We start from the raw sequence: 12,993 nt of genomic DNA on the forward strand, positions 1-12,993 counted from the left end.
CCCAGTTACCATGATGGGGGCAGGCGGGTAACTCCCACTTGTCGGAGCTGGGATATGTTCCCATCTCTGGTGGTGATGGGGTAGACAGCCCACCAAAATCACATGACCTGAGAGTCACGGAGAAGTTGTGAAAAATTAGGAAACTGGTGTGGTTATCCTAGAGATAATGATGCAGCAGGCTGAGCAAACTGAGTGGCAGACATCCTTCGAGGTTACCTTTCTTTTCTGTTGCTAATAGTTCTCTTATTTCCTAGAGCTAAATGGTGTGATAGACCCCAAGCAGGTGGCTTGTCTTGTCCTTTTTCTGTAAACAACTGACCCCCTGCCCCCAGGTTTGTTAAAAACAGTCAGCTGACTGCTTTCTCTGACTTACTTCTTATCCTAGCCTTTGTGATTGGTCCAACAGCTCCATTGTGCGAGAGCCACGGAATACCAAATGGACGGATTTGAATACCACAGTTTTTCCTGAGGACTTGTGTTTCTTGATAAGATCAAGGCACAGTTAAATTCCCAGGGGTTTTTTTAATTGGAATCCTGCCATAAGTTCTCTGCTACCATATAGATTTAAAGCAAATACTGTTCTCAGGAACGTGCTCTCCCTCTACTTTCTTTCTGTAGTTTACTAGTGATTTTCGATCTTCAGTGCTTCTGACTGCCACTTGTCACCATGACCAAGCCACAAAATACCAATATTGGTAGATCCTTTTTTATTTTTTTAATGTTTATTCATTTTTTGAGAGAGGGAGAGAGAGTGTGAGCAGGGTAGGGGCACAGAAAGAGGGAGAGATGGAATCTGAAGCAGGCTCCAGGCTCTGAGCTGTCAGCACAGAGCCGGATGTGGGGCTCGAACCCACGAACCATGAGATCATGACCTGAGCTGATGTTGGACGCTTAACCGACTGAGCCACTTAGGCGCCCCAGTGGATCCTTCTTAAATGGGGAGTAATAATAAAACTTGACAGCACTTTGGCCCTTGTTTTATTTCTTCCAACTGATACTTTCTTTTTTTTTCCCATTACACTTCCTATACTTGTTTCCTAGCATGCTTTCCATCCCAATTTGGCTGCTACCTAGCAATTTTTATCTTTTTTTTTTTGAACTCCTACCACCTACCAGGACAGAAATTGTAAATTACGGAGTACCTGATTCTGTTAATGATATCAGTAGGCCTTTTATGAAAATCATGCCATTGCTTTCTCTTAGCAATGCTTTATGGGATGCGTATCATCATCACCACTTAAAAGAGGCTAAGTGAGGATAAATAATTTGCCCAACGTCCTACAACTGGTGGAAGATGTGGGATTCAGTTCCGAGTCTGGTAAACCTCAAAGCCCTTTCTCCAAGAATTAGGCTAGGAACTCTAAGATACTGGAACAGTATAAGGTCCAACTTCTGACCTGAAGTCAGAGGGATAAGACTGACACATTTGAAACAAGAGTGAATTTAAGGTAGGGTCGCTTCTAAGTGCCATGTGATATGGTAGAGTTGACTGTTCAAAAAATGGTGAATTCTGCCTCCCAATCCCACTCTACTGCTATCTGAACCTGACTGGGCATATTTATAAATATTTAATCAAGAGTTTATTTTAAATGTTACCCCAGCCCTTGTTGCACAGTATACTCATTCACCACTTTGTTTACGATGCACAGTAAATTGAGACGCTATGTCTCCTCACCCTTCTGTCAAACCCAGAAACATTTGTGAGCCCTAAGTGTCTTTACACATGTTCACCCTTGTGTCCATTGCCTTTCAAGTTTCATGAGCTCTTTGATAAGCACAAGTCACAGTTAGGAGCTCTCCTTTGCACACCTGATTTGGCAAGACTGTAGCCAACGGGAGGTTTTTATCTCTGCCCTGGATGTCTGCAACTTGGTTGAACTCAGTGCAGCTCAGTTCAGCAGAGGCCTATTGAGTGCCTAGTCAGTGGCAGCTGGTGTGCAGGGCCCTGTGTAGGAGTACAGCTTGTTCATTCAGTGTCTGTTGTCAGGCCCCTTGGAAGCACTGGTGGTTGTGACACACAGGGCAAGGTCTCTATTTTCATGGAGCTTCGTAAACAAGCAAACAGAAGGTGCTTTCTGCTCATGTTGAGCACAAAGATGAAAACAAAACAGAGTGTTGGGATCAATTGAATTGGTTTGGGAATGGAGGAAGAGAAAATAGAGGTCAGGAGTTGGACAGTTTATTCTAGCAGGTGAGTACAGGCTCTTCTGAGAAGGCAGCATCTGAGTAGAGAAGGGAGCCAGACCTGTGAGGGTCTGGGGGAAGAGCCTGTGGGCAGGGAAGCATCCTGTACAAAGACGTAGGCTAGGAACAAGGTTGTTCAACCTAAGAAACGAAGGAAATGTAGCCAGCATGATGAAAACACAGGGAGTGGGAGGCGAGTGGTAGGAAGTGAGGTTGGAGACACAGGCAGGGAGCAAGCAACAGGGGCTCTGATAGGCCATGAGAAGGAGCTAGTGTTGTGTTTTAAGCATGAGAGTGACAGGGAGTGATTTGCATATTTCTTAAAGCCTTGACTGCTATGTGGGGAATGGATCAGGGTGTGAAAACGTAGGAACAAGAATGTTTGGTGTGAGCGGCTGAACAAGATGAGTTATGTTCTTATAATTATTGATGTTGTCCTATACCTGGTGGAGAAATTTGAATTGGGGTTTTCTCCTAGAGGCAATGATGTGTGTCAATAATAGCTCCTACTTATTGAACATTTATCAGTGCCAGTCACATGGCTTACCGTGCATTTCTCATCAAGTCCTCACACACATGAAGAACCTTATAAACTGAGTTTATTATCGATGTCACTTTTTATAAAGGAAGCAACTGAAATGGGGAGACCCTGGATACTGACCGCTCTTTAGTGAGGAGAGGGAGCAGGAATGGCATGATGGCCAGGCACCGAACTCCTGGAAGGGGGCTGGGAGACTGTCAGTAAGTACACTGGAGTTTGGTGGTGACTTTGAGGTGCAGAGAAGAGTCAGTCCTGGTGATGGTGAAGAACCTGTGTTAGGAGCACACATCCAAGGGCAGCCTTCACTGTGTCAACCACTGTGGCCAGTGCTGTGGGAGAGTCTTAGATGAAATGGATGCTGATGCTGGCACTTAACAGTTCAGGTAATTAGAGGCGCCTCTAGTGCAAACTAGAAAGTAGGTCCAACTTCTGGAAGGAGAATTTGTTGATATACTTAACTTAAAATGTCAGAAAAAGTCCTGGTGTCTTCACTGAATTCCTGCACCTTCTCCAAGGTCAGTTTTAAGCTAGCATGGTCTTGGAAAATCTGTCCTGACCTGTCTGTGTCGTCTACCCCCAGTTCATCTTGGTCCTTTGTCTCTTTCTCTCTCTCTGTCCCCGCCCCCCCCCCCCCGCCCCCCGCCGTCACACGCACACATACGCATGCCAGGAACTGGGCTTTCTGGGGCATCTCAGGAGTTCCAGGGTAGCTTATTCTGTCCTGTGTGTTCACCTTGGGACACAAATGATCCCCCAGTTGGTGATATGTTTCCCTCAAGTGCTCAGGACCTTTTCGCAGCCCCAAGACATCATCATGACCTCCTGAGGACTAGGTGCTTATGTAGGCACCTAATAAGGGTTGGGTCCTGCCCCTTTGTACCTTGAGGTACCAGGAAAGCTGTTGGAGTCCAATCTGCTCTTAGGTTTAGGAACCATTTTTGGTTTTATTTTTGCATTCCTTTCTTCTTCCTGTGTTGCTCTTAATTTGCTCCCAGCATTCATTTTAGCAAAATGTGTTTATCATTGGCCAGGCTCCGTATCAGTTGGTAGAAAAGCAGTTCTAGGAACTGAACTTAACTTGTTAGCCAAATACTCCATGCATCAGCAGGGGTAGTAGCTGGCAGTTGATCTGAGTTTTATGTGATGAGATTTTTTTTCTTGTTTTTTGTTTTCCCCCCCTCAGACGAGAACTACTGTTTGCTAGCACTGAGATCATCAAAACCATTTCAATTTAGGTCTTTGTGTGAGAATATAATTATAGCTCCCAAAGATACAGGTCTGGCCTAGGAAAGTGAGGACAAAAAGTAAATAACGTCGGTAGAAGGGGAATGATTACTGATACCAGGTAGGTTGAATGGCAACTCACTTACTTTTCAATGATATTATACAAATCAAATAAAATCCTATTCCCTTTTATTTTAGTTAAGTATTATTGTCCAAAATGAAAATCAGATGTTTTTCTTCTTTTTCATTTTTTTTTCCAAAGCAAATGGTTACAAACACTTACTTAATATAATTTACTGGAGCTTTTTTTTTTTTTTTTAAAGAACATTTACATTACTTTCTTTTATGCATGCAGTAACTTTTGATCAGAACATGACTCCACTCTCTTGTTTAATGTTGAGCATCTGGATTAAAGGCTTCTTTTAATCTTAAATACAGATTATGACTCTCTTTCCCTTTAAGCAAACCGCCATAAAACCTTGGCTCTTTTCCAGTTTTCTTCATTAAAGCTCTCTTTATTATAGTGTTTTTGGATGGCAGTCATTAAATGATTGTTATGCACAATGGGCACTTGATTATAATTATTTAACTGGCAATCAGTTATTGCAGCAATTTGGTGGTGTAATTAAAAGGGAGCATGTTGGTACCTGCCAGCATCTTTGAGATCTTCAGCTCTGGATTAGGGAAAGAAGCAGAATCTAAACATATGAACAGGAAGAATCAAGCACTTCTATGAATGGAAGCTTTTCTTTTATTCTTCCCCAATCTGGTTCTTGGCCTCTTTCTTCCATAAGGTGGGTGAACAATAGTGATCAAATAAGATGCGGGTAAGAATTTTTGTGCTACAAACTCCTGAATCAATCAATACATTCAGTAACAAATATAAATTTGCTCCATGTGCTGAGAAATGCTGAATGCATAGAAGTATATTTATATAAGTCTGCCTTTTTAAACACAAACATTTTTTCCCACTCTGATCTAGGCATTTCAGCGTTTCTTTCATGACCTATAAATGGCTATGGGATGCCACTAGCAAAAAGTTGGCATAAAAGATGAGTGGCATTCACACCACACCTGGAAAGCCATTAATCACTAAAGAAGTTAGTAACAACGTGATTCCCAAGTTAAGATGGTCCACTGCATGATTCAGAATTCTTTGAGCGTGACAAACATCTAATCCTAACCAACCTTAGCAAAGAAGACATTTCTTGGCTTATGTAGCTGGAATGTTATTGGAACCGCTATTAGGACTAAAGGAAGAGCTGCATGAACCAGGGCTCAGGGTTAGGAACTGGGACCCAGTCCCTCTCAAGACTCACTTTCTGTTCACCTCTCAGTTGAGCCTATCTGTGTTTGGCCTTGTTCTGAGGATGGGCTTCTAGGCCTTTCCCTATGGCAGGGAACATGGCCATTAGTAGCCCCAGATTCTGATCTTCCTTGCTGAGCAACTCCAGTGGCAACATGTATCTTCCGTCTCTCATAAACCTGTCTCAAGGAATCACAGTACTTCTGATTGGCCGTACCTGGGTCATACACCACCCAGTGAACTAATTATTGTTACCAAGCCAAGGAAATGACACATATGATTGGCCAAGCCTAGGGGTACCTGCATGGCTTAGTCAGTTCAGCGTCTCACTCTTGATCTGGCTCAGGTCATGATCTCAAGGTTTGTGAGTATGTGCCCCACGTTGGGCTCTGCACTGACAGCACAGGGCCTGCTTGGGATTCTGTCTCTCCCTCTCTCTGCCCCTCCCCCACTAGCTCACTCTCTGTCTCTCTCTTTCAAAATAAATAAACTTAAAAAAAAACGATTGGCCAAGCCTGGACCACATGTCATCCCTGGGAGTAGGGTAAGGAAGATGGAGTCTGTGATTGACCGTCCTATCAGAGACCTTGATGTGTCCCCATAGGTGGTTCACCAATGACTAAGAAAAACACAATGATTATTTTAGAGAATGAATGTGAAAATCTGAACTATCCAAACCTAAAAATGTGCTCTACGTGTTTTCCCAAAATGGATCTCCTTCTTTCTTTTAGAGGTATTCCACCTTTGTAAGACTGAGTTATAAAAGTGTCCATCTAAATTTCAAATGATTGCCTAACTTTATCTGCAGTCATCCTTTTTTAAAAAAAAATTTTAATGTTTATTATTTGAGAGAGAGAGAGGGAGCAAGCAGGGGAGGGGCAGAGAGAGAGGGAGACACAGAATCAGAAGCAGGCTCCAGGCTCTGAGCTGCCAGCACAGAGCCTGACTTGGGGCTCAAACCCACAGACCACGAGATCATGACCTGAGCTGAAGTCGGCCACTTAACCGACTGAGCCACCCAGGCACTCCTCTGCAGTCATTCTTGAGCCCTGAATAGTGTGATCCAAGGACAGGGTCCTGACGAGATGGAACAGGCAGAAATAAAGATGGCATGGCCACTGTAGCTGCGCTATTACAAGGGACTAAGGGTCCGGAGTTCCAGGGAACACAGTTTTCGACTACTGCCTCAGAGTATCAAACCACTTAACCACAGTTCTGGATAATAAAAATCTCCATTTTTCTCTTGGTTTAGTTCCACATTTGAACCTGTGAGGGCAAAGGCTAAACAGTCTGCAAAATGGCAGACTTAAAGAGCAAAAGGCCTTTATTTTTATTATTTTTTAATGTTTATTTTGAAAGAGAAAATACATGTCTGAAAGGGGGAAGGGCAGAGAGAGAGGGAGACAGAGGATCTGAAACAGGGCTCTGAGCTGACAGCAGAGAGCCCAATGCAGGGCTCGAACCCACAAGCCATGAGATCATGACCTGAGCCAAAGTCAGATGCTTAACTGAGAGCAACTGCTCATCTGACGGTGGTGCCCAGCAAAAGACCTTTAAAGTGAAAGAAAACCTTTGATGAAAATTTCAAAGTGCTTTTCCTACCCCTCCCCTTCACCAACTGAACATGATCTAATCAATAAGGGAAGTATGAATCATGCTATTTATTAAGCATATAAGGAAGATAATCAAATTGTCTAAGCTCAAACTTGAATAAAAATAAATTCTCAATTTCCTATTTATCTTATTAACCAATGCACATTTATTTTTGTTATGTACTTATTTGTACAACTGAGATATTTAAGTTCAGCGCAACTTAAACCAGTAATGAAATACTACCCTACCTGAACTCTGGAGCGGGGGGCAAGGAATCCACTTCTTCAAATCAAGTAAGTGCATGTGTATTTACACACACACACTTTTTTAGTTTGTGGATATTGGACAGTGCTAGAGGAGTTTCTTGGGAATCTAATCTTCTCAATGGCAAGCTCCAGCATTGCCTCTGCCAGTAGTTGAGTTCATAGGGACCTCATGCCAATTTTCTTTTCACATATGTGAAATAACAGTTTGGCACATAGCAAACAAAACAGTGACACCATAGAGAAGACTAGTGCTTTTTAAGAAGTGAAATGGGCAGATTCAGAACTAATTTTTTCTCTAGGTGAACTGAGTTTAAATTAAATTAAATGTTGCAAGAGATTACAGTATTTGTGTGACTTTCAAAAAGTCAAAGGCCGCGGCAATAAAGTATTTTCATTTTATAGAGTTTTTCTTGGAAAGGCTGCGTGCCATATGACAGAAGAGTGCTTAAAAACCCAGAGGCTGGTGCCAGCACAAAATCCAAACATCATAAAGTTACTTCCAAAGCCCCGATAATTATCCGTCCCCTCTCTTGGAACAGAGCATCTCTCAGCTAGACCAAATCTGCCAGCTCAGAATCACCTTCCTAGCCCAGGGTTTTGAGTATGAAGCTATGGGGAAGGCACGTTCGCCGGGAAGGAAAGGAAAAGTTACTGAACAACAACTGTCAGATGAATCAAAAACCACAGACATTAGCACTGTCCAAGTGAGCATTTTTTTTTTCTCTAGCAAAATTTCTTTCTTTCTTTTTTTTTTTTTAACCAAAGAAAGACAAGGGAGGCCAACCCATGGCCCAGGGGCTGTGGCTGTATGCATATCTGGTCCTTTAGTCAGTTTTTGAAAATCCAGCTAACTTGTTCCCAGCAAAATGCCTACCTCCAACCCTCTCCACTTAGAGCAGTATGCCTTTACCAGATTGGATCATTCTGAAGCAAAGGGGCTGCTTGTTCAGGCTTTGCATGCTTCGGTGGTACCTTGGAATCAGTAAAAAGCCTTGTGATCTGTGCTTCTCTGCTTCCCCAATTCTACCCAAAGGGTGCTGGGGGAGACTTGCCTTCTGCCTATGCTGCTTCTATACGCAGAAGCCCTCTGAAAGCCTTGCTGACCAGGACTTGAGATCCATGTTCTTCAGTGAATTTCCATCAGAGGGTCTCTGCCAAGTCACATAAATCTGTCAAAGAAGGCTTGTCTAGGAGAGCACCGAGTCCCTGTCCACAGAGTGTTGGCTCAACAACCATCCTCGAGTGCTTGCTGGCCAGCCCTCTCGTCTTTCCCACCCCCTTCATTAGACTTCACTACCACCTGCTAATGCATCTAAAAGGAGCAAGAGGTCTTGGTCACAACAGATGATTAGAGTTGATGCCAGAAGTGTAAACAAGTCATAAATTACTCTTAATTCTTCTTGGCTATGGATGCTGTTAGTCTTTAGTGATGGAAAAATATACTCACTTTAATCTCTTTTATTTATATAATATAATAGTTGGTCTTCTCATATGACTATAAATCTCACTTTTCTTTAACAAGCATTTCCTAAGCATGTGCTCTGGGCAAAGTACTGTGCAAGCTGCTACTCTTGAGAACAGATAAGGGAGTTCGTGTTTAGTGAGGACAGAGTTTCAGTCCAGAAAGGTGAAAAAGTTCTGGTGATAGATGGTGGTGATGGTTGTACAACAGTGTGAATGTACTTAATGCCATTGAACTGTACATTTTAAAATGGCTGAAATGGTAGATTTTCTTAAATATTTTTAGCACAGAATAAATTAAAAGTCTTAAACTTTTTTTTCAGTAAAGATTAATTATTTGTTGTAAGATGTCAGTTTCACATATATCCTATCCTATATCCAGCAGAATAAAAGTGTGTGGGACTAACCACAAAAATCTAGAATTCTACATTTCTTGTATTTCACATAGCAAGTACTGAGGTCATTATTTCACTGATTTCTCCTATTGTCAGAATACTATATAAGGTCATATTTAAGTTAACAAATGATTATCCTCTGCAATCGAAGTGAAGAGTCTCAGCAATTGCATTGTAAAACGAACCACTGAGTCAGGCCTTCTACTTAACGTCCAATACCACAGGGCCCCAAAATGGCCAGAGCTTTGTTGAACTTGGGGAACAGAGAATCAGATCCTGTCTTGGGGCCTGCTAAAGTGGAGAAAGCCCTGGCCTTCAGGCTCTGGTTCCTGCCTCTGCCTTTGGCCAGTGCTACAAGTGTGGGCAGGCCATCTCATCTTCATGGGCTGCTGTGTCCTAATCTGTAAAATGGGAGTGAAGATGCCCTCCATGCAGGCTGTCGGGAGTAAACATGCAGACACTTGTGAAAACACTTAGTGCTGGGCTGGGGGCATAACAGGTGGTAAGTCAGTGCCATCTCCCTTGCCCCTGAGGCTTTTGTGACAAAGGATCCTAATGCAGTGGGTGTCTGAGACAGCCTCCAGAGCGCCCTTCATCCCACATGTGTGGGAGTACGTGAGCCTCCTCCTAAAAATCTTTTCTCCCTCTGCTGATACCCAGGTCTCCTCTCCAGTCATTCTCTAAACTCTGCTCTCCTGCTCTGCCTGCCTTTGAACTGGGAAGTTCATGATGCCAATATATTGATGTTGTGTCAGAGGGGAAATGGCCCGCCCCTGGCCCCACGCCACCAGCAGCTGTGGAAGCACAGCAGTGCTCCGTGTCTTTTGGTGTTGGGTCTCCTGCTCTTTCATGAGCCCAAGGCCTCACTGTCTCGCTTCTCAGACCCAGTACCCTTCCCTAGGGTTCAAATGTCTTCCCCTTGGTTTCCTGTGACCTCTTGTCCCTCAGTTGGGAGCTAGGAGCAAAGGAAGGTACCTGTTACCCCAGACCTGTGTCTTTTAGTCTGGTAGCTTGGCCCCAGCACTCCCTCTTCGTGCAGGTCTGCAAAGCTGTACCTGGGAACTGTTACCCTTCCTTCCTTGTGGATCCACGCTGTTCCTCTGGCTTCAGAGGACAGCCCGGCCTCGTATCAGACCTCACCAAGACCTAGAATTCAGTTTGTTGAAGATTAAAGTACTTTGATGGGTGGCATAAATTATCAGCTTCCCCAGGTTCACGACATCTGACTGATAAACATCTGGGTGATAAAAAGCTGGGCACCGCTTCCATACCAGCACTGCAAGCTAGTGCCAGGCTACCAAGTTTGTGGTTTCAACCCTTTTATTATTGTTTTTAACTTTTTAATTCAAAATTGTGTAATTTATATACAATTAAATCTTAATTGTGTACAGATCTTCAGTATACATCTCAGTGAATTTTTATGATCTGCGCATCTGTATCAGTACTACCCAGACTGAGATTCAGAACATTCCCTGTACTCCAGAGCCTTGGAACCCCTTCCTGTCAGTACCCCCACAAAGGCAACTACTGCTCCAATCTCTATCATTTTAGATTGGATTGGGTTCTCGTCTTTTCTGCACCTACTCCCACCCTTAAATCCCAATTTTCTCTTTAATATCATTTAAGAATTTGAAATTGGTTATTGCCTGTTGTGACCGAAAAGAAACAAAGTAGTGGTCATTTTAGAAATGCTTCTTCTGCCCTCCCCACCTACAAACATTCTAATGTGCCCTCTGCCCCCACCAGCCCCATCAACCAGGTCATGGTCAGGGAGGTGAGATCCCCACCCTTTCTGGTCAGTTATGCTCTGTCCCAGAGTCTGAAAAGGAATAGAAACAGAAGCTCTGGGACCTTAGTCCTGTTTTCCTGGTGCCCAAACCTCAAGGTATAGTACTTTCTAAGCTGAACAAGAGTGTGGTTCTTAGAATCATCAGATACCCATTGAGCTTCCAACATACTCAGATTCCTGTTTTCCTTTTTCTGTCAAAGTAGGTTTATCTTTCCCCTGATTATGTTTTCAGTTTCCTCAGGAATGAGGAATGCGTTTGATGAGGAATATCACCATCGCACTCCCCTTTCAGCATGTTAATGTTGACCATCTTGAACTGTTTGTACTGGGGAGTATTATGAGAAGATGATTTTATAGGAGGTACACAGAAGCCCCCATTTGGCATGTACTGCCATACTCAAATCCTTATATTTAAAAATGGAGCTTAGTCTGTTTATCCTACAGTAAAAATACATACAAGAAGCTATTATTATATTGACATTGGAGCCAAACAGGAAATCACAGGATTCACAGATGTTATCTGCTTTAATGCAGTGGGTTTTCTACACGCTGACTTTGTAGCCAATCAGGATAGACTCCACAAAAGGATTTAAGGAACATGTTATTGACATAATGTGTATTTCTTGGGCTTTGCAGACTACATTGTGTTCCCAGAGTTCTGAGGGCGAAAGTGAGAAGGAGGCTTAGAGAGAGATGAACAGCAAGAAAGAATTGAGATCGATTCCATCATTACCATGAAAATATAATTATAACATTCTTTAATAGGGGGTAGATTTTGGTATAATTCAACAATGTATGTAAGCACTTATTATATGCACAGAATTGCCTAAAGCAGTTTGCAGCCCAAAGGGAAGGTAATATGGCAAAATGAGAAAGTCCTCAAAACTGTCTTTTTAAAATTTTTTTAATGTTTATTTATTTTTGAGAGAGAGATAGAGCATGATGAGGGGAGGGGCACAGAGAGAAGGAGACAGAATCTGAAGCAGGCTGCAGACTCTGAGCTGGCAGCACAGAGCCCGACACAGGGCTCGAACTCATGAACCAGAGATCAGAGACCTGAGCCAAAGTCAGATGTTTAACCAACGGAGCCACCCAGGCACCCCAAAACTGTCTTTTTTAACATTTTTATCCATGATTTAGATTAGGACAAAATTGGCACATGTAGCTGATTCATGGGTGATGCTAAACCTGGAAGAGACTGAAAATCAAGTCCTAAAGAGATCATGACAGACGGGGGGCTGAACCTAGAAAGTTGAAATACAGCAGGCACAAGTGTAAGTCCTTAGATCATTTTTTACAAAGCTTCCCTGAGTATTGAGTGGGGGAGATAAAAAAACATCAGCACTTGGGAGAAGAGGTTGTGGACGCTTGCAGGCACAGCGTGGGTGAAGCAGTAGTATGAAGAGGCGTAACAGTAGCTTCTGCACTGTGAACTCACATTTCTCAAAATTCCATTACACACACTCAAAGCTGCTGAACAGAAGGAATAGGCAACCTCATGACTGTGTGTGGGTGTGGAGGACTCACATTTATGGGGGATGGACTTCATACCAGTCGAAGGGCCCCGGTGGCCACTTGTCAGAGGGATTGTGGAAGAGATCCGTGTGCCCTGTAGGTTTGGAACAGGCCTCATCCAACCCTGATTCCCTATGGTTGTTTGTGTGCACGTGTGACCTCAGCGCACAGTGCAGGGTCGGGTGACCTCCAGTAAGATGGCCATGGGCTAGAACATCTGGGGAAGGAGGCAGGAGCTGACATGCATCTTGAAGTGTGACAGAATTGAGGAGTACAAGGCAAAGGTAGACAGGCATGGGGTGTGAGGGGTGTGTTGGGAGACAATGCAAGAGAAGTTTGGGTCGATAGGGTGGAACAATAGAATGAGAAACCCTAGAGGATGGAGATTTGGGCACCCTTGTTCTCACGTGGTCTCCTACAAGGACACAGGGTGACACAGACCCCAACCCCACAACCTTGGTGATATTAGCAGTTCCCTGTTTTGTTAGTTGATAGGCAGTGGGGGTGTCCAGACCAAACCACTCAAAATTTATTTCTAGTACAGAAGGGTCACAGTCAGTTTCCTCTTTTTTTTCTCTCTCTCTCTCTTTTCATGTTTATTCATTTATTTTGAGAGAACACATGCTCACAAGTGGGGAAGGGGCAGAGACAGAGGAGGAAAGACAAAATCCCAGCACACAGAGCCTGATGCAGGGCTTAAACCCACAAACCATGAGATC

General features: G+C 43.4%; 1 protein-coding gene across 6 annotated transcripts in view; it reads left to right on the plus strand.

Annotated features, from left to right (window-relative positions):
* Positions 1 to 12,993, plus strand: part of ATG7 (autophagy related 7) — a 252,739-nt gene that overhangs the window by 166,329 nt on the left and 73,417 nt on the right. The window contains exon 19 of one of the 6 annotated variants that reach the window (XM_045051957.1): positions 3,909 to 4,223. The exons of the other annotated variants lie outside the window; for them this stretch is intronic. Coding sequence (XP_044907892.1) covers positions 3,909 to 3,929 — 21 coding nt within the window. The 3' untranslated portion in view covers positions 3,930 to 4,223. Of the gene's footprint in view, positions 1 to 3,908; positions 4,224 to 12,993 lie in introns of those variants that run through there. 6 annotated transcript variants of the gene reach the window in all.

This window comes from Felis catus, chromosome A2 (assembly GCF_018350175.1).
Source record: "Felis catus isolate Fca126 chromosome A2, F.catus_Fca126_mat1.0, whole genome shotgun sequence".
NCBI lineage: Eukaryota > Metazoa > Chordata > Mammalia > Carnivora > Felidae > Felis > Felis catus.